The sequence below is a fragment of the Sus scrofa genome, chromosome 12, assembly GCF_054392235.1.
Source record: "Sus scrofa isolate SSC_HxYL_T2T_F1_AM1 chromosome 12, Sscrofa_HxYL_maternal_Yorkshire_Landrace_v2.0, whole genome shotgun sequence".
Lineage (NCBI taxonomy): Eukaryota > Metazoa > Chordata > Mammalia > Artiodactyla > Suidae > Sus > Sus scrofa.
The window spans coordinates 15,676,956-15,699,250 of NC_139394.1; the positions used below are offsets into that span (position 1 = coordinate 15,676,956).

A 22,295-nucleotide genomic window follows, 5' to 3' on the forward strand; every position below is an offset into this window, starting at 1 on the left:
AATGAACACCCATGGGCCTGAGCCCAGCTTGAACCTCGAGCTGCTCAGCCCACCTCTAACCTGAGACAGGGTCACCCAACTGCCACTTGCAAATCCATGACTAAGAAAAAAGTTGCTTATTTTTCGGTTGCTGTAAGTTTTAGGGTGATTTGCTACACAGCATTATTATGAGCATTTAATCTTTAGATACTTTGATTCAATTGCAACCACAACTTAATTAGTAGACCAAAACGAAATCCTAGTGGTTCTTCCTACCATGTATTTTCTGTTCAATATAACCATTCGCTCTCATCATCTTCATACCCACTCACTTCTAGTTGCCATCTTATTCCAGATTCTATTCTTTTCATCTACTGATGTTTTTTCTGTTTTGTTTGTCTTGTTTTGTTTTGTTTTTGCTTTTTAGGGCCGCAGCCATGGCACATGGAGCTTCCCAGGCTAGGGGTTAAATTGGAGCCACAGCTGAAGGCCACAGCCACGCCATATCCGAGCCACATCTACGACCTACACCACAGCTCATGGCAACGCTGGATCCTTAACCCACTGAGAGAAGCCAGGGATCGAACCCACAACCCCATGGTTCCTAGTCAGATTCATTTCTGTTGTGTCACAAGATATAATTTACATGAAATAAATTCTATTCCTAAAAGTATACAATTCAGTGATTTTTTTTTTTTTTTGTCTTTTTTAGGGCCAAACCCATGGCATATGGAAGTAGTCAGGCTAGGGGGTGATTCAGAGCTGTAGCGGCTGGCCTACGCCACAGCCAGAGCAACATCAGAACCGAGCAGCATCTGTGACCTATGCCGCAGCCTGCAGCAACGCTGGATCCCTAGCCCACTGAGTGAGGTCAGGGAATCGAACCCATATCCTCATGGATCCTAGTTGGGTCCTTAACCCACTGAGCCACAACAGGAACTCCTTCAATGAATTTTTTGACAGGTATACAACTGGGAGACTATCACCAAAGCAGAGATACAGAATATTTCTATCATGCCCGGAAGTCTCATTCTGTCCCTTTGAAGTCTCTCAAACCCTAGTCACAGGCAACCACTTTTTCTGTTATCAGAAACAGAAACCACTGCTTTCTGTTCTCTTAGTTTCTATTTTCTATAATTTTATATACATGGAGTTAAATAGTCTATTTTCTTTTTTGTCTGGCTTTTTTATTTTTTTCGTTTTTAAAGTTTTATTGAAGTAGAGTTGATTTACAAAGTTGTGATAATCTCTGCTGTATAACAGTGATTCAACTATACGTATATACATACCCATTCTTTTTAAATTCTTTCCCGGTAAAGGTTATTGCAGACTACTGAGTAGAGTTCCTTGTGCTATACAGCAGGTCCCTGCTGATCATCCATTCCGCATACAATAGTGTGCATACTGTTTGGCTTCTTTCATTCCGTTTCTGAAACCCATCCTTGCTTCAAGAGTTTGTTTCCTTTTATAGCTGAGTAGTATTCTTCCTTATGGATACCCCACATTTTATTTTTTTCCTGCTATTGAATACTGATATTTGGATTACTTTTGGACAAATACAAAGGTGTGTGATGGCTTGGTTATAAAGTTTAAAAATTTATAAGAAATTGCTGGTTTCCAAAGAGACTGTTTGGTTTACATTCTCAAATAGTGTGTAAGAATTCAAGTTACTCCATGTCCTCACCAATACTTGGTATTGTGGTTTTTTTTTTTTTTGCTGCACATGCGGTGGGATGGGGAAGTATCCAGGGCCAGGGATCAACAAACCTATGCCACAATAGTGACCTGAGCCACTGCAGCGACAACACTGGATACTTAATCCCCTGAGCCACTCGGGAACTCCTATTGTGAGCCATTTTGATTTTGGCCATTGCATAGTGGTATTTCAGAGTTTCACTTTGCATTTCTCTGATGACTAATGATGTTGAGCATCTTTTCACAGATATACTGGCCATTCTTGTATCTTCTTTTTTGAATGTCTCTTCAAATATTTTGTACATTAAAAAATTAGGTTCTGATTATTTATAATAGTTCTTTATTTTGGATACAAGTTTGTTAGACATATGCACACTAATATTTTCTCCTGTTTTATAGCCTCCCTTTTCTCAAAAGTGTCTTTTAAAGAACAAAAGTTTTAAATTTAGATAAAATTCAAATTCTAAATTTTTTCATTTATAGCCTACACTTTTTACAGCCTATCCAAGAAATCTTTGCCTATTCTAAGGTTGCAAAGAGTAGCTCCTACTTCTTGCATTTAGGTCTACAATACTTTATTTTTAAAAATGTATTTATTTATTTACTTTTTGTCTTTTTATGGCCATACTTGCAGCATATGGAGGTTCCCAGGCTAGGGTCTAATCGGAGCTGTAGCTGCCCGCCGATGCTCAGCCACACGGGTTCTGAGCCGCGTCTGTGACCTACACCACAGCTCATGGCAACACCGGATCCTTAACTCACTAAGCGAGGCCAGGAATTGAACCCGCAACCTCATGGTTTCTAGTCCGATTCGTTAACCACAGAGCCACGATGGGAACTCCAGGTCTACAATACTTTAAATTAATCTTTGTGCATGGTGTGAGGTAAGGATTGATGTTTATTTCCCCACTGAATTTCCCGAACACCTTTACTGAACAATAATGAAGGCAAAAAAAGATTAAAAAAAAAAAAAAAAAGAAAACATGATTCCAGCTGTTCAAGTTTACAGGCCCCTTTGTAGTAAATTAGAAAGTGGAAAGACATTCTTAGAGAAAACTATATAATTTACACATATTAACAAAATACGAACTTTTTCATTTTTCCTTCCTCTTTTCAGGTTCATTTCATTCATTCAACACACAATGAATGAACACCTACTGACTGACTAATATTAGTCAGTCACTACACTAGGCACGGTGGGTACAGTGGTAAGCATAAAGGAGAAAATGTATAAACTGTCCAGATGGATGTTTTTGATCATTTTAGTATTTATTTTTCCATGTTTGATATTTGGGAAGAAATGAGTTATATCCGATATTCAAAAGCCTTCATTAGAAAAATGCTATGATGATTCACCTATAGTTTAATTCTTTCTTCTAAGGCAAAGAACATATCATCTGTGACATTATAAAAAAGGTTACTTGGTTAGGGACCAGATAAGGCTGGTTGTACTAGAGAATTCATCATATAAAATAAATTTTAACTAAGAAAATAAGAATCAGGTATATAGAGAACAGTATGGAGATACCTTAGAAATCTATATGTAGAACTACCATATGATCCAGCAATCCCACTCTTGGGCACACATCCGGAAAAAACTTTCCTTAAAAAAGACACATGCACCCGCATGTTCATTGCAGCTCTATTCACAATCGCCAAGACATGGAAACAACCCAAAGGTCCATTGACAGATGACTGGATTAGGAAGATGTGGTATATATACACAATGGAATACTACTCAGCCATAAAAAAGAACGTTATAACGTTATTTGCAGCAACATGGATGGAACTAGAGACACTCATACTGAGTAAAGTAAGTCAGAAAAAGAAAGACAAATACCATATGTTATCACTCATATCTGGTATCTAATATACAGCACAAATGAACCTTTCCACAGAATAGAAAATCATGGACTTGGAGAATAGACTTGTGGTTGTCCAGGGGGAGGGAGTGGGATGGATTGGGAGCTTGGGATTAACGGATGCAAACTATTGCTTTTGGAATGGATTAACAATGGGATCCTGCTGTGTAGCGCTGAGAACTATGTCTAGATACTTACAACGGAGCATGACAATGGGAGAAAAAATTATGTATACATGTATGTGTAACTGGGTTCCCATGCTGTACAATGGAAAAAAAATTGTATTGGGGGAAATAACAATAAAAAATAAAATAAAGAAAATAAGAATCATTGCTCTGGTAAGGTACCAGAAAATAGCATCCATATTTTATGCCCTTGAATGTAATGGAAGTTTTACTTATATACAAAGGAATTCTAACCAGAATTCTTTCAAGTCCTATAAATAAAGAATTATTTATATGAAACAAATAATACCTTTAGAATTTAAGGGTAGCCTTCTGTTCTGCATTACCGAAGATGATTTACATGGTTAACAGAAGATTGAGTCTTTAATATATGTGCTAGGCATTTGGTGGTAATTACAAAAAATATGCTATGTGGCTTTTGATACTCAATGTTTTAATAAAACATTAACTGGCAGATAAGAACATTGCTTTTAAAATTGGTTTGCAACAGAGCTAAGAAATGGAAAGCCAGACTGCAGTAAGCATGTGTCTCATGACCCTCTTCAAACATTAAAAGAAACTCTCCAATCATTTCACATGATGACTCCCATTCCCTATTTAATTTTTTTTTTTTACTGGTAGCAATATAAACATCGGTTTCATCCACTCACAATTATAATTTAATTATGACGGCTACTGCAGAAGGCAAGATGAAAGCAGAAAACATAATAACGTTGAACTTAACCTCAATGCTCTATGAAATATATTTGGGATTTGTGACTGGATGAAGCTGACATTTTCCTTCCCATCTAATGGTAATAGGTCAAGTTACATCAGATGGAGATGAGGAGCAGGTTTTTCAACAGTTTGGCACCATGGGTAATATCATAACCACAATAGGCAAAACGTCAAAATTTTGATGCAAAATACTAATTTCTTTGAGATTTAGTGTTCAAGTTCAAATAGGAGACAACTTACTCAGCAAGATGGACCATGAACCAACTCTAAACACCTACTTGAAAAGGGAACTTCTTTATAATTAACCAACTGGCTAATAATATCATTGCAAGTAGAGAGCTCCCAGAATTTAAGGGGATTTGTTTGTCCATAAAGGAAAGGTCCTCAGACTGTTTTAGTGTTTGATCTGGTCCCACGTGGTTTCATGGGGCGTGTAGGACAGAAAAATAAAAATGCTCCTTTTATATACATTCAGATATATATGTGATCTAAAAATACAAATGCTAGAATTTTTTTCCCCAAAGGAAATAATGGTGGAAGGGGCTTTTCAATAATTGGAGACCCTCCAGCTGATGACATTTAACAAAAACTGGACAAAATATATTCTTAAAATCTTGTAAAAAGCATTAAAGACCCAACGAGATGGCGATAAGTCATCATTAAGACAGGGAGACGATGGCAATCTGACATGGAGATCTTGCCCAGTACAAAGGGCCGCTTTAGCACTGGAGGCATTTGTTAACAGGGAAGAAATGACTGAGCAGCTGAGCTGTGCTTTTGGCTGTCTCACAAGGTCAAGGGGACAAAATCAGAGTCTAGGATCTGCCAGGAGTAGGAACTCTGTTAAAACATCCCACACTTTGGGTTCAGATCCTTAAGAACTATTTCCTTAGAGATAAAGATGAGCCAGAAGTAAACTGAAGTCTTGATTTGTGTTGTCTCATTGGCTTGGAAAACTTCAAACCCTGAATTTGGATTGAACTGGTTCCAGGTGGCAGAAGCAAATGCAAACCCTCTCTGGGGGCAGGGGGGATCCTAATTTCAGATTACTTCTACAAATATTTTCAAATATTAACTCCAGCACATAAAAATAATTAGGGGAATGAAAAGGCAAGAGAATTAGCAGAATAACAGGCAAAAGAAATAGTGGTAAAGGTCAGAGGGTTAGAGTACCTTCTATAGTCACTCTTTTAAGATTATTCTTAATATAACATTGTAAAAATGTGGTGGACAAGAGCTAGAACCTGTACGAAGGAGAGAGCAGTGGAGGAGTTAACAAGAATAAGAGTCATATGATGATCACTGTGTTGGAGACGGTGAGTATTTCTCTAAAATGACTAGAGGTTACTGGTTGAAGAAATTCTCCCTCGGTTCTTCTTTCTGAAGTAACATCACATTTCAATTATTCAATCATGCCTAATGCTTCCTCCTGGTATACTAAGCCATCATAGCGAATAACAAATGATTTTCTAAACAGAAGACTATGTAAGCTAGCAAAGGAGCTATAACAGGAACTCTTTCATATTAGATCCTCTGATACATACTCTTTAGGAAATGTGTCAATCTCCTGAAATAGCATGTTTTAATAGGGAGAAGGTAAGGGGAATTTTCATTCTTTCATCTTCCAGTTCTTCTTCACCACCTTCTGAAATAAAAAGTAACGACTCCCTGTAACCCATAGCAGAGGTTGCAAACTCAAATACCTTTGGGATATGAGCAATTTTAATATATCTGGCATGGCTGGGGGTAATGGTGGTAGGAAATGATAAAGCTTATCTTGAACAGCAAAATATATAGCCAGCCTGAAGGCACTCTTCAGGCTGGCTATATTAAAAAGAAAGTCTATTTCTTTTTAATGTGCTTGCTAAACAGTTTTTTAAAAATATTGTCTCTAGTAAAATTTGTCTGCCATTTCAAAATTAAATACTAGCTGGAGGTTAAGGTGGTGATGAGATGTTTTCCACAGTTCTGAGTAAGAACCACATTTCAATATGGAGGGTCCAGAGAACAGAAAAGTAGGGAGAATGGTCTCTGGAGGTAGACAGGAAAACTAGATCCATGTTTGGCTACCAATGACACAGGTCACTGTCAATCCTCAACTGAGGGAAAAAGTGCCTAAATTGGGGCAGGTGCACAGAAATCCAAGGAATCTTTAATCATCAGACCCCATCTCTTGAAAACAGAAGTATTTGAATTTCTCCTACTTACCCTTCCTTTCATTTCCTTCCTTCCTAAATTACTGCCTTCTTTAAATTAACTCACCTAGAGCCCAAGTTAAAGAATCAGCTATGAGGGAATCTCTCCAGTTTTAAAAGGTAGTATTTAGATACCCAGCTTTAGGGTATAGAATAGGAGTTAGCAATAATGCAACTTCCTTAGAACACTGTCGTCTTTGATTCTTATTCAATTTGTTCAGACTAATTTTCAGATAAAACTATTACACAGGGCAAACATAAATGTTTTATTAATTTTTGAAAACCGAGATAATATGAAAAATTTTATATGCAGGTACAATTTTCTAAAGAGACTGACCATAAATTTAATTAGTTATCTACTTATGTATCTATCAATCTAAAACCATCTTATTGTACACAATGTTTATGTCAATTACATCTCAGGAAAGCTAGAAAAGGAAAAAATGCTCCCTAAAAAAGTAAATTTATCTACTAATATGCCTATACTCTTTTTACTAATAACTCAGACATACACAAATAAATGGGGAAAAGAATCTTACACACACACACACACACACACACACAGTGGTTTTCCCTTTTGCTGCTTCAGAATAAAATTCTTATAAGATTAGGGACTCTTTGCATTAAAAAAAAAATTCATTAGTTTGGTACTAGCTAAGAGGACAGCCTTATAAATGCTTATAATCTTCCATCACGACATCCCATTATCCTGATTCTCTCCCAATGGAAGTGGGAATCATTGCAGACACAGGATACACATGGAGATAAAAAGTACTCATTTCTTGGCGACACTTACATGAGGGTTTCCTTGCCTATATAATTGCCCCCAATGTACAGGCACTACATGCCCATCAATGTACGATGATGACTATTTGGTGAAGTGAAAAGCAATACTTGATAAACTCAAGAACCTTAAATGCTTCACTGAAATCTCTAAGACTGATGTTTATCCCTGAGTGTTCCTTTGGGTTTTAAACTGAGATTTTCAATGTCTGCTTTGAATAAACATATGTTTGAGATATAAAATATGGCAAAGATGCATTACCTGTGTATTTCCGTTTTATTCACCTGCTGGCCTGGACTTATCCAGGCACCCATGGTGCTTGTCCATAGCACAATTTATTCTAATGAGCAAAGCAAGGCATTTATATACTGGTTATAGTAAGAAAAGTTATTACCCTCAAAAGTCACCTTTGTCTAAATGGTAAATTTATTTTCTTTTGGCTTCCAAATCTGGGGTTTATTTTAAAGCCTGCATATTAAAATAACGTGATGTAATTACCCCAGCTTAAGGAGAAAAACAGGAAGAAGTATTTTACTCAATTGTAATAGTGTAGGTTAGGTAAGAGGAGAGACCTATAGACAGTTAGAAGGGCAGCAAGTATAAAAAAGATGCAGGGAGTTCCCGTCGTGGCGCAGTGGTTAACGAATCCGACTAGGAACCATGAGGTTGCGGGTTTGGTCCCTGCCCTTGCTCAGTGGGTTAACGATCCGGCGTTGCCGTGAGCTGTGGTGTAGGTTGCAGACGTGGCTCGGATCCCGCGTTGCTGTGGCTCTGGCGTAGGCCGGTGGCTACAGCTCCGATTCAACCCCTAGCCTGGGAACCTCCATATGCCGCGGGCGCGGCCCAAGAAATAGCAACAACAACAACGAAAAGACAAAAAGACAAAAAAAAAAAAAAAAAAAAGATGCAATACTAGAAATTCTGGTGAACCAGTAGCTAAAATCTTCAAATGAGTGGTATGACCTCAAAGTCTAGAGAAACTGTAGCAAGAAAGTGCAGTGATTAGTATAGCTTGATGGCATCAGATTCAAAGCTGAAGTGTTAGGAAAGAAGCAGGAGAAATGGTCTAGAATTAACTCTCCAGGGCCAGCAATTAAGAGAATCTGAGTTGGTTTCATATACTCCTGATTATTTTTTCTATCCTTAATATTTACGGTTATATAATGCAGTATTCATCTCTAGCTTTTATTCTAATATTTTGCTTGTTTGAAAAATGTCCTAATTTCTAGTAGCTATTATTATTTTGTAGTTGAGAACATTTATTTGTTTAATATTTGTTGAATACTATACAACAGACACTGGTCTGAGCACTAGGGATGCAGTGCTAAAAAAGCTGATTAAGTCCCATGTTCATAGATCTTTTGGTTTAGCATCTTCATGTAGCCAGAACTAACACGTCAGTTCTCTAGATCACAGTGTAATAAATTCTGTCCTAAGCAAAGATATCTGTTCCCTTAGAGTAAAGACAGTCTAAGATGGTTACTGAATACAGTAAGTTTCTATAATGTATATGATTCATGTCATTTCTTTTTGGATGAATATGTTTAAAAACTGGCCACTGTTAGTAAGGGAAACAATGTTTTATTTTGAAAAAAAATTTTGAATAGTGATAGGAGAGAAAGGTGGTAAGCTATCTTCACTCTTTTTCTTTCTTTTAAAAATTAATTAATTTATTTATTATTTTTGGCTGCACCTGTGCCACAGCAGTGACCCAAACTACTGCAGGGACAACACCAGATTCTTAATCCGCCAAGCCACAAGAGAACTCCTGTTTTTCCTTTCTATGTTGATCAAGAAAAAAGTCAGTACTGGAAGATAAACTGCGCAAATGTTAGCCACAACACTGGAATGGCACGAGACAGATTTTTTTCCAAGCCCAAACCTCATGAAAGTGGCACCAAATTACTTCATATTACTTAGTTACTTTCAGTAAATATTTTTATTTATTTTTTTGCTTTTTAGGGCCACATCAGCGACATGTGGAAGTTCCCAGGCTAGGAGTCAAACCTGAGCTGTTGCTGCCGGCCTATGCCACAGCCACAGCAATGCAGGATCCGAGCTGTGTCTATACCTCATGACACTGCCTGATCCTTAACCCACTAAGCAGGGTCAGGGATTGAACCCACGTTCTCATGGATACTAGTTGGGTTCGTTACCACTGAGCCACAACTAGAACTCCTCAGTAAATATTTTTTAAAATCAAAGCCCATCATAATAAATTTAAAGGTATAAGGGCATTGAAGACATAATAGTATTGATTACAGACTGTTGAAAAGTACAGATTAACCTAACAAATGCGTATCTGTAAATAATCTGTACAGATTAAGCATGCACAAAGATCTATAGACAGTTTAGAAGAAGGTAACAGGGAAGTTCTGAATATAAAAAAGGTGGGATACCAGGAATACTACGGAACTTTTTTATTGGAAGACAAAGAATGGTATGACACATATCAAAAAAGCAAGGAAAATTCATTTAAACAATTTTCTTTAAAATTTCAATTTACTCCCTTGAGCATGGTTTGGATCTGGTACTTCCTTCTAGTGAGGACAAAACAACAAAAAACTGATGGGATGTCATTTTTGAGACTAAGTCATAAAAAACTCACTTTCATCTTGCTCTCACTCTCTCTGCCTCTTGCATGTTCACTCTCATGAAGCAAGATGCTATGGGGCAAGATGCCCTATGGAGAAGCCCACATGGTGAGGAATTGAATCCTTCCAACCATGTGCATAAACTTAACAGAAGATCCTTCTCCAGTTGAGCCCTGAGAAGACCACAGACAAGACTGCCATCCTGACTGCAGCCTGTGAAACCCTGAACCACAGAAACTAAGCAGCATTTAGACTCCTGACACAGAGAAAATGTGAGATAATAAATGCAGTTTTAAGCTACTATATATATATATATATATATTTTTTTTTTTTTTGTATTTTTAGGGCCACACCCACAGCATATGGAAGTTCCCAGGCTAGAGGCCCAATCAGAGCTGTAGCTGCTGGCCTAAGCCACAGCCAACAGCAACATGGGATCCAAACCACATCTGCGACCTACACCACAGCTCACGGCAACTCCGGATCCTTAACACACTGAGAGAGGCCAGGGATCAAATGTGCATCCTCATGGATGCTAGTTGGGTTTGTTAACCACTGAGCCATGACGGGAATTCCATTAAGCTACTCATTTTTATAGTAATTTGTTATATAGCAATAGATAACCAATACAAGGAGCCATTCACAAGGATACTCAATAATCATAAATAGAATTTAGCCAACACTCCCCATGTCCTATAAATTTAAATGTTACAATGAGTAACATCTGGATAAGAAAAAACAAAACAAAAAGACAAAGAGGATTTTAAATGACTTAGAGATAAAGGATGCAGTGGTGACATCAGATACAGAATTCATAAATCTCTAGTTTCTCAGGTATCAAAACACAAGTCAAGAATACCTTTCTGTCTCTTCTCTGTTCCCACTGAACTGTTTATGAACACTGGGGTGCAGGAACATAAATACTGCTCAGGAAAAAGAAAATACAAAACTACCTTTTTTCAGAAATAAATTTATCATAATATATACATGTGAGAGATGTTATGAGTCATAATACCTGGTATTCCAGACACTGTGCTAATAAGTACATTATGTGTATTATCTTATTTAACCATCACAAAGACCCTAAAGTGTAGGTAATATTACCCATTTTGCAGATAAAGAACCAGAAAATTAGAAAGATTAAGTAATAAAAAGTTATACAGCTAGTAAGTGCCACAGTTAGAATTTAACCAGGTTTATCTGATCCTAGGGCCCGAGCTATGTACCGCTATGAAAAACTACCTCCATTACAAAACCACCAAACCCCACAAAACTTAGCACCTATACATAAACTGCTTATAAAAACAGGCAATGACTACAGGTTACAGGTGTAATTTTATCCTCTTTGGAGGTGCTCATAAAAAAATATGATAACCTTACCCACAGCATTCTTGGATAAAAGGCAATAAAGGCTCTGAAACACTCTGATAATTGTAGCTAAGATTTATACAGCACTATGTACCACATAATTGCTCTTATTATTTTACATATTTCAATTTATACATCTTCACAGCATTCCTATGATGTAGGTAGTATTATAATTTCCATTTTAGAGATAAGGAAATCCATTATGGTTAAGTAATTTGTCCAAGGTCACACAAGCTGTACGTGGTCAAGTCAGTGTTTGAATACAGGCGGTCTAGCTCCAGGGTCTGTAGTCTAAACTGGTGCATTTTACCATCTCAAAGAACCAAAAGTTAAAATGGTTTTCAGAGTTAATGAGAAAAAAAAACCCAACCAAACCTGCCCATTTGAATATCTACATAAATTATGGATCTAAGTACCATATGTACAGGCTAAGTCTTTAAAATGTGTGATGCAAAACATCCTAGGCAAAGTTAACCTAAAAGTTAAAAGACGGTTAATCTTTTAAACACTGATAGAATATACATCAGAAAAACAACTGAAAATGTTCAAAGTGCAAAGTTTTATTCAACGAAGCATCTGTCCACTGAAGTAACTTTCTAACATGTTAGGAATTTGTTAGTGGATGAGCCAGGGTGGGCATGAAAAGCTATTCCTAGTCATCCTCTAGCTCTTTGTTAATGCTTATGCTCATAATCAGTAATCAGGCAGTAGCTCTCATACTTAAAATACACTGAAACGATTCCCGTTTCTCTCTCTGGTTTCTATCTCTACTTCCTATACTAACTTTTATATCCTGATTAGGGCAGCACTGGAGTTTAAAATTATCCCCTTCATGGAGTTCCCGTCGTGGCTCAGTGGTTAATGAATCCGACTAGGAACCATGAGGTTGCAGGTTAGATCCCTGGCCTTGCTCCGTGGGTTAAGGATCCGGTGTTGCCGTGAGCTGTGGTGTAGGTGGCAGACGCGGCTCGGATCCCACGTTGCTGTGGCTCTGGCGTAGGCTGGCAGCAACAGCTCTGATTAGACCCCTAGCCTGGGAACCTCCATATGCCGCGGGAGCTGCTCTAGAAAAAAGACAAAACAAAACAAAACAAAAACAAAACAAAAACCACATTATTCCCTTCATTTGATTTTCAAGTCCGTCCACTATCCAAATTTTAGGTGTTTTTTGGTTATTCTAATAGTTGTACCATTAACACCCTTTGTTTCATTTCAACCTTTTTAACAGCATTTCTTTTCCCTTTCTTTTTTTGGGCGGGGTAGGGTGAGGTGGGGTGGGAGAAAGTATGCATCACAGACTGCTTTGAGAACCTGTTACAGAAAGTACATATGTGCATGAAAAATAGTGGTACTGTATAATTTTAAGGAGTTTAAAACCAATCCTCCAAGCCTACCAGTTTAACTCAGGTTAAAAATCCTACTGTATACTTACTGTGTTTACTATATAGCAGACATAAGGAATACAAACACAACATAACAGAAGATGTGAATCACAAAAAAAAAAAGCCTCCTGGTACACTATATCAATAAAAAATCAGAGAGTTTTAGTTACAAAATACAAAATTCAGAGCAAAACAAGTGAAGGATGCCTAACTATTTAGAATAAAGATAACCCTGGATAATGTTTTCAGAAAAAGAAAAAATGGAAGAAAGAAAATGAGAAAACAAACTGTCCTTTCCAAGTGGAATGACTGACTAAACATATAGGAGTTGGGAAAGGAGGATTCAAGGAACCACTCACTTTATATAAAACATTTCATCTATCTACAGTGGTTTGTACTCGTGCTATAGAAGTACAATGCTGGTAAGAAATCCAAATGAAACACCCTTTATAAATTTAAAAAAATGTCTAAATATGAATGAACATCCATGTTCAAATAATCATAAAACTCTCTTGCATTCCTGAGTTTCGGATATAACCTAATTTTGCTGTCACCTTAAATAATATTGTTCTTTGAAGGACAGTGCCATTTTTAAAGAGATTTAAAAGGATCTATGATAAAAAGATTAATCTCAAATTCCTCTGAAAATATCTGCTATGGATAAAAGCCTGTCTATTTTCAGAACACCAGTCTGGACTTTGGCCCTTAACCTTGCACATGTAGTCAAAAGTCCTATAAAACTGTTGACTTGGCCTACCATCTGTGTCAACTTCCACGTCTACACCTCAAATTATGTACTATTACAATGTGTAACATAAAAAATTTAAAAACTAAGATATAAAGAATATTGCTATTCTTTAATAGCATCACTGAAAAATTTCAACAAAAATTCACTGCAGAAATTTTAGCAAATGAAGAATAACCATCATGACGAATGACAACAACAGGAAGGTTACGAATATTTCTTGTTTATTTTGCCCAGGCTAAATATTTGCCATATATATTATTCTACTTGAGCTTTACAATTCTATGAGATAGACTCACTGTATGAAAAAATGACCTATTTTTATCACAATTTTACAGGCAAGGAATTTAAGGCTATAAACGTTATGTACAGTCACACAGGGAGTAAGTGACAGAGTCAGGAATAAAACCCAGATCTAACTTCAGAACCTGAGCTAACATATGTGGCCCAAGAGAGAAAATTAAAACCACCTGTAATCCCAGCAGCCGGAGAGAACCACTGCTAACACGATCATGATCTCACCCATCCCTCTCTCCCCTCTCGCATCCCAACAATCCCAATTCTCTTCCTCTTTAGGAAACTAATCTTAGCTTGTTTTATTTTTCTAGGCATTCCCCCCATGATGTGTAGTCATGCATCTACACAAACGCATCTTTCTTTTGTTAAATTATAGAAATAACATCATGTTATACATAGTGTTGCTGTGATAGGAAACTGAAGCACCGAGTCATCAGATGACATGCTCAAGATCACAAAACGAGTAAGGGGAAAAGCGTAATTGAAACACAGTAAGACACATTTAAGAAAATGACCCTAAACCTTTACATTTCCCCCCTTGAATGTCTAGAAAATGCTTTAAGATCTTGCACCGTATCTCGGAATCATCACTAGGATAATAAAAAATTAGCTAACATTTATAAGCATTTACTATAAACCAAGCATTCTGCTAAGTGCTCTATATTTGTTAATCTGATCTAAGATTACCACTCCCAATTTTATAGATGAGGAAACCGAGGCTTAGAAAGGTGAAGTGACATGCCTAAAATTACACAGTCAATAATAACTAATGCTGCAGGAAGAAACGTTAGGGCATAGGACGAATCTGTTCTCTTATTTTGGGAATTCTTTTATTGAAAGCACCGGTAACACTGGTTACCCTAAAAGGACAATACAGCCCTGTCTCATACTTAAAAACTAAAAACTTTGCTTTTTAATTTTAAGGGTAAGTCAAAGAGTACTTATAAAATGTACACGGTAATAGAATTAGGGGCAATGTATTTCTGTACTACATTGTGGCCCCTTCAAGAGTTCAACAATAAATCCTGCTTATGACCTTACACAAATCACCTAAATTCTCTTGGTCTTAATTTCTCCACTCTAAGACGATTATCAAACACAATTCACTTGATATCCCCTACTCTGATAGTTCAATTATATAACATCAATCATCTCCATGGTTTCAGCTGCAGAACCAAAATACAGTTTACTTGTATTTTTTCCTGTTTTCTGCATAAAACAAATCTGATTTGATGAATAAAACTTAAAATAAGTATTCTAAATCTAATGCTATGTAGACTGAATTCCTCAGTTTATTAGACACATATTTTGTATCAACAGCTGTATCTCACTGTAGTTTTCCCTAGACTTTGCAGACCAAATATCAACCACTTGCTCTGGTTAGATCCACAACTGCCTTTTCCTTGTAGGAGAACACTGAAAACCAGTCCTGGGTACACAGATACCATGTACACAAAGACAAACCAAGAAAAATGTATGTCCATTTCTCAGACACAAAAGCTTTTTTGCTCCCACCTGAAATACAGGCACCAAAAGGTTTAAGATTAGATAATAAGAACACAACATCCCAATTACTCTTCAGAAGCTAATAGCAGAATGAACCCTACAGACGTACAAGCAGCCTACAACAACCCCATAACTAACTTGGTTCTCAAACTATGGAACCTCAACCAGCAGCTTCAGCGTTAACTGAGAATCTGTTAGAAAAGCGAATTTTCAACCCAACCAGGACTGCTGAATCAGAAATTCTGGGGGGTGGGCCCTGCAACGGTTGTTTGAACAAGTCCTCCAGGTAATTCTGAAGCATGGTAAAATTTGAGAACTACTGCTCCTTTAATCTTTAGTTTAAGATTGTTGCCTAATACACTATTTTCCTAAATTTGCATGTGATAGTGAATAAAGCAGCTGAACAGGAAGATATAAGAACACTAGCTTTAACTGCATTATTGCATATGACTATACAACAAAATGCGATCCTTATTCTGTTACTATATCCTATGTAAGAGAAATTAAAAAAAAATGGATTATTTGTTTGTTTTATGAGTATACTAAATTAAACTTGTTTTTTTGTTAATTTTTGGTACTCTGTAGAAGATAATAGCTTCAATTTTCAGGTCACTAATCTTATCTCAGTAGAAACTTATTTTCACAGATTTAATCACTTTACTATAAAAAAGCAAATCACTGAGAAGTTTCTGTGCCTTAAATCTGTTTGAGATAAGAAAAGAGACTGCAGAGCATGGCGATTAACATTTTGGCAGCATGTTTTGGTTTCTTCCTGGTTTTCTAAAAATCTTAACTGAGGTTTAATTTGGTTCAATTCCAATTCAGCAAAGATTCATGCCTGTGGAAAATATACGTAAGTGGACAAGATTTTTCACAGTGATTCAGCGCTGGCATTCTAACAGCAGCTACCTTGCTTCTTGACAGTAACAATAGCTAGATTAGATTAAGGATGTTAGATGAGAAATCAGGAAGTGAAAGATTAGTCTTCCCACGATCATTCTGATTTGCAAATCTAGGGAAAAAAAAAAAAAGACCTCCGATAGCGTTTCTCTCCCCAAACTCAATGTATGAATAGAGAATTAGAGCATTTATTTTCGTTTTATTACACTAAAATCTGTGTGAAGAAATGCAAGGCATAATATTCCACAGCCTAGGAAATGTGGCAATACCTCAAGACGTGAAAAAGATTCTTTTAACAATTTTCCACAGTGCCATTTTAAGAAGCTACTTTGTTCCTTTTAGAAAAAGAAAAGCTAGTTCCTAATACCTACCTGTGATTATTTTAAAGCTGAATAGTTACCTATGACAGTAGATGAAGCCCAAGGTTCTGCACCCTGAATGCAAAATCCCCAAGGTCTTTCAATATTCAAAACTGATTCATAAAATCAAATATAACTGATGGAGTTTGGCTCAAGCTTTTGCCCACTGTTTTTGTTTTTTTAAATATGTCTTATTTGGCTTCAGAGGTGAATTATCTTGACATTTCCGATTACAGCTACTGATCTCTTCCCTAGAACTAGAAATCATTTTATTTTCCTGATCCCTAAGCTGCAAATATACAGCAGTTGCAACCACTGTGGTTTAACAACATCAATTTTAATGAGCAGGAATAAACAAAAGACCTGAAACCATGTCTTCTAAAGTCCTTTCCTAAAGCTCTGATCTGTATACTCAACTAGAACTGTGAACATTTCTGACACAGCTCTATAGACTCACTGTAGAGTGAGTGTAAAGGATGTTGCCAAGCAACCCATCTAAGTTTGGAAGAATCTAAGCATTGATAATGAGACTGTCTCCGCTTGGCTCCCACACAAGAAGGGTTTTCGTGAACCCCCCACATGTGCTTACAGGCCATTCATGAGAAGAGGTGTTTCTAAAAGTGAGTGTCCAGGAGTCCAAATCAGGAACCTATAATGTTTCTTTTCTAACTCAAGTATAATGTTTCCAACATCACAACTATTTTCTGCAACTGTCCAGAAATCCAACAGGGATTAGGCAAATAGGTTGTATGTAAAGGGCTAGTTTGAAGGAACATTTTATTCATATCTTTAACATTCCTGATTGTATGTGGCCAAAGCAAAATTTCTTCAAGTACCTCGGTTCACAAAAATCACCCTGAAAAATTATTATCTACCAAATCATTTTAATTCTTTTGAAGGTTATCTCTGAAACTGTTCTCAACACTTACATAATTACATCAATAATCAAAAAGGATACTCAGTAAAAACTGTGTTCTAATAAGGAAAATATGCAATCAGTTGCAAAAAAAGGTAACAGCTATGTTTTTATGAATAACATACATGTAAAAACACTGCTCTGCTGGATGGGCCTGATCCAAGCCTCCCTCTTTCAAAGCAGACACTTTGCATGCACGCTTACCAGGGCAGTATGCATCCACGTCCAGTTTCTGAGCTGAAGTGAGGGTTGGTGAGCCAAGCTCGGATTCTGGAATTCGTGGGCTCTCAACAAACTTTGCCTTCCTCAGAGGGGCTAAGGACAAAAAAAGGGACAGAGAGAGAGGGAGAGGGGGAAAAAAAGAGAGAGGAAAACAGAAAGGAAGGAAGAAAGAAAAAGGAAAGAGAAACAGAGGGAAAGAGAAGGGAAAGAGAAACATAGAGGGGTCATGAGTAAGGGGAACAGCAGGCAACAGATGGAAGCACTTAAATGAACGACACACTCTGTCAGACTCAGATCAGGTTACCCTATTTTTTTGTGCCAGAAAAAAAAATTAACTGCATTCTTCATAGCGGAGATGGGTCTTGTTAAAAAGTCACTGCAGACTGGAAAAAGCTAAAATCTAAGAGTCAAAACTCTGAGCTTAAGCTGTAACTGCCTAGCCCATCACCCTTAGCTATTTCCTCTCTCTTTATAAAGCAAAGAGCTTTCTTATTTTGTCTTCCTTTGTCATTAAATACAGGTATCGACTGAGTAAAGGACAGGACTAAGTTTTAAGATTTTGTTCATAATAATTGTAATAGAAAGTTTCCTTTATCCAGAAATAATACTAGGTTGTGATAAATACCTTAAGTAGGATTAATCTACTTAGCTTAACAAGGAAATCAATGACCTAACTGCTCAGCTATTAGGTAAGAAGTCAAAACTGCTAGTATACTAAGATACTAGCTAGGCCATGCCAGTTTGAAACTGGATGCTAAAGATAAAGAGATGAAATTTAGTTGCAAATATAATCATGAAGTCTAAGGAACATAATATTCCATGCCATGGAACCATTCTTGTAAGGAATAAATGAATGAATAAAGTATAATTCACAAATCGTAGGTTTTATTATTAAAAGCTCATATAAATTTTATTTAATGATTTTTAGGAGGAAAAGTTAAGGAATATTATCTACATATATTTATAGTCAGTTAAATATACTAAAAGTTAACATTATGATGATTGGTTAGAACTTTCAAACTGAGTTTATTAAATAAATTACAGTAGGGTGAACTGAGTTCTAGTAAACAAACTATGGTAGGGTGAAAGTGCTTAGCATAATACTGGTACAAAAGTATCAGTTGAATCTAAAATTGATTTGTATGCATTATACATTAGTATCATAACCATAGGTGTCCCAGACATGTGAGTGCTTAAGATCACATTACTTTCTTCAAAAATTTCTGCATGTTCTTCAAAATCCTCATCCATTACTGATTCACAGGGGGATTCTAAGTTATTCCTAAAAGATCCTGTAAAAAGTAATATAAAACTTGGTCATTACAATGACCAGAATTTGCCTCTATTTTCTTTGAGGGATAAAAATATAAAGTATTAAAAAAAAAAACAAAACAGAAAATGTTTTTGATATGTGCCAATACTCAAAATCTACAGTCAACTAAACCTCACTTTAAACCTTAGGGTATGTAGGTATATTTTAAGTGTATGTTAAAAAACCAAAATTAAGTCTTCCTGTCTCCATGGCAACAAAGGCTAAGGGTGCTAACAGTATGGTTCTCCATCAAAAGTAAGTTTGGAACAGCAGAACTCTCACCTCTGCTACAAGTGTAAAACTTGAGCCTATTTTTAAAAATCACTATCACACATGAAGATCTCAAGTGATTTCTATGCATATATGCAGGCTACTTATAGCCAGGATTAGAATCCCTTTCGTTATAATCTCACCAATTCAGAAATACTGAAACATTTAATTTACCCAATATTGCTTCATATGGGAGAAATTATTACAATTTAATTCTTAAATCTCCTAAATCCTTTACTAGAATTTTTATTTTATCGTGGCAGTAGAATAAGTATTTTACCTGCTGAGTTCTGACAAAGACAGCCCTGGTCCCTATTCAAGGGACTCTATACATCTAATAATCTTGTAATAACAATTTTTACAATGAAATTTGGGGCTAGTAGACAGACAGAAATCAGCAACTTAGGGTAGATATGTAAGAAAGAAATTGAAGGATGGCGAGAGAAATTGAGGGAAGTATGAAGAACGTATAAAAATTATGAGATGGAGTCCAGGGGGAAAACCAGGATCCCGGAAATCTGTGAAACTCAGCACCACACTGACTTCTCTATTTTCACTTCTCAGGGAATTCCAACCGGTACCTCTCTAGCTCAGAGTGGACATTTAATTCTTTTTTTCTATCTTGACCTCAACCCTCATCCATGGAATACTATACAGGTCTAATAACGAATTTAAATTATTTTATAGATTATAATGTTGCTCTCACCCAAGTTATAGGAAACCAGTGTTTTCTGTAAGTCAACCATACACAGGAAGTATAATCACAGGCATGACAGATTGTCCAACAGTCTTAACACTGCTGGGTGGCGAACATAACAGGTCCACTTGGAAGATGGGACACAATATTTTCTTTGGAAGCCTAGAACTTTAATATACTTCACTGTGAAAAAAAAAAAGAGGTATATAAAATGATTCGGATGAGTAAAATAACTCTATGCCAAAAGGGTTTATCAGAGAGTTAAAAGTGGTTGAAAATGAGATGGGTAGGGGACTCTAAAACCAAAAGCAGGTATTTTATTGTGATGTAAGAGATAACAGGAAACCACTGATCTATAAAGAGATCTGAACCAACACTGGGAATATGATTTTATGCTGTAAAAGACGTGAGTTTGGGAATCTGGCAGAGGTTGAGAGGAGGATGCATACAGGTTAAGAGGATGGGCTTAGTCACTTCAGAGATTTAGGTTGTGGCTGTAGTTCTTATTAGTACTAAGAAACTGGGTAAATGAGTTAGTCTTACTAGGCTAGTAAGCTCAGTTTTCTCAAAAAGTCATAGGATTATTATGAGGCTTAACTAATTCCAAGCATGTAAAGTACTTCGCATAGTGCTTAGATATGGTGATATCGTTCATGTATGAGTTTATTACAAAGTGAAGCAGGGTGGTGCTAGGGCTACAGAGAACAAGTGAGCAAGTGGTTTCAAGCCATAGCATAGGAGAGGCAGTATGACCTGGTAGCACAGTAGTGAGGGGCTGGATAACAGAAATAAACGGTATGAGCCCTGAAACCAGAAAGCCTAAATTAGATCCCATCTCTTTTTTTTCCCGGCTGTGAGAATGTTTCTGTGCCTAAGTTTCCTCATCAGTTTCTTGGGATTAATAACAGCAGCTGTACCATAGGGGAATTGTAAGGATCACATTAATTTATTCAAATAAAACAGAACAAGGCCTACTATGGAATAAATCTTCTGTAAATGCTTTTTATCATTGTTTCCGCTGCTGTTATCATCATCACAGTTCAGCATGATGTGGAAAGTCTGTCTATGTGCGTGGGGTTAAACTGAGGTGTCTAAGATGCCACCAGAGAAGATAAGAAAAGTAGCATCACTGATGAGGCTTTAAAAATTGAGAAGGTAATAATATTGAAGAAAAACACGATATACCTTAGAAGGTGGAGTACCTAAATCAAAGTGTCTAGGTGAGAAATATGTGGGTATAGAAAGAAAGTTAAACAGTATGAGCTAAAGCACTGGTTCTCCAAAGTGAGGTAGCTCCAGAAGCATAGCATCACCTGGGAATCTGTTAAAGATACAAATTGGTCAGATCAGCTGATGATCAGAAACTCGGGAGGGTAGAAGCCCAGCAATCTGTGCTTAGTAAGCCCTCCAAGTGATTCCGAGGCACATTAAAGTTTGTGAACACTGGATTATGGAAAGATATCTATAAATACCTCAAGATAACAGATCACTAAAAGGACTTTCCGAAGAAAAAAAGTTGGAATAAGACAGAAATCAAAGCCTCATCTCTGAAAGTATTAATGCCTATGGAAAAATTAGGATTTTCTTCTCAGCCACTCTTTTAGCAATATGACTGTGTTATGTTATGTTTTGTTTTAAAAAACAGTCCCAACTTGTATCATTTAGGGCCTATTTTGAAGAGAGGCCAATATCTCTGTATTCATTCATTCTTACCAAGATCACTGGGGGTGGAGGCTATGGGAATAAGGATAATTAAATACATCATACAGAAATGTTAAAGGTCAAAGAGAAAATCCACCTACGGAGGTTCCTCTGCAAACTGAGTTGCCAGAGCTGACTCTGAAACACACCTAGTCCAAGCAATTGCAAAGGCATTAAAATATACATTTTTAACAACTACTGAAATATTTGTTTTTGATAAAAGTTTCAGAGCAAAGGGGAATTTTTAGGGAGGAACTGTTACAGGACTCGGATCAGGAAAATGTAAACTGATGGATATACACAAAGATGAACAGAGCATAAAGTATCAAGAAAGTACTTTCACAAAGTTAGTTTTGAAATAAAGTATATTCAGTAATGTGAAAGGAAGATGAAAAGATTTTAGCTATATTCAAGAAAAAGAAGTATAAGGCATCCAAATTATAAAGAAGTAAAATTATCTTTGCAGATGACATAATCTTAAATTAGAAAATCCTGAAGATTTCCTTTCATACACGCGAAAAGACTGTTAGCACTAATAAACGAATTTAGCATGATTTCAGGATATAAAATCAATACACAAAAGTACACTAACAGTGAACAATCGGAAAA

General features: G+C 36.6%; 1 protein-coding gene and 1 long non-coding RNA gene across 28 annotated transcripts in view; one reads left to right on the forward strand and one right to left on the reverse strand.

Moving 5' to 3' along the window:
* TANC2 (tetratricopeptide repeat, ankyrin repeat and coiled-coil containing 2) overlaps positions 1 to 22,295 on the reverse strand; it is a 365,101-nt gene that overhangs the window by 167,123 nt on the left and 175,683 nt on the right. For 15 of the 27 annotated variants that reach the window (XM_021068127.2, XM_084984086.1, XM_021068124.2 and 12 more), the window contains one exon: positions 17,689 to 17,799. The exons of the other annotated variants lie outside the window; for them this stretch is intronic. In XM_021068127.2, coding sequence (XP_020923786.2) covers positions 17,689 to 17,799 — 111 coding nt within the window. The remainder of the gene's footprint in view (positions 1 to 17,688; positions 17,800 to 22,295) is intronic. 27 annotated transcript variants of the gene reach the window in all.
* Positions 1 to 22,295, forward strand: part of LOC146398066 (uncharacterized) — a 1,038,644-nt gene that overhangs the window by 46,025 nt on the left and 970,324 nt on the right. The gene's annotated exons all lie outside the window — the stretch shown is intronic.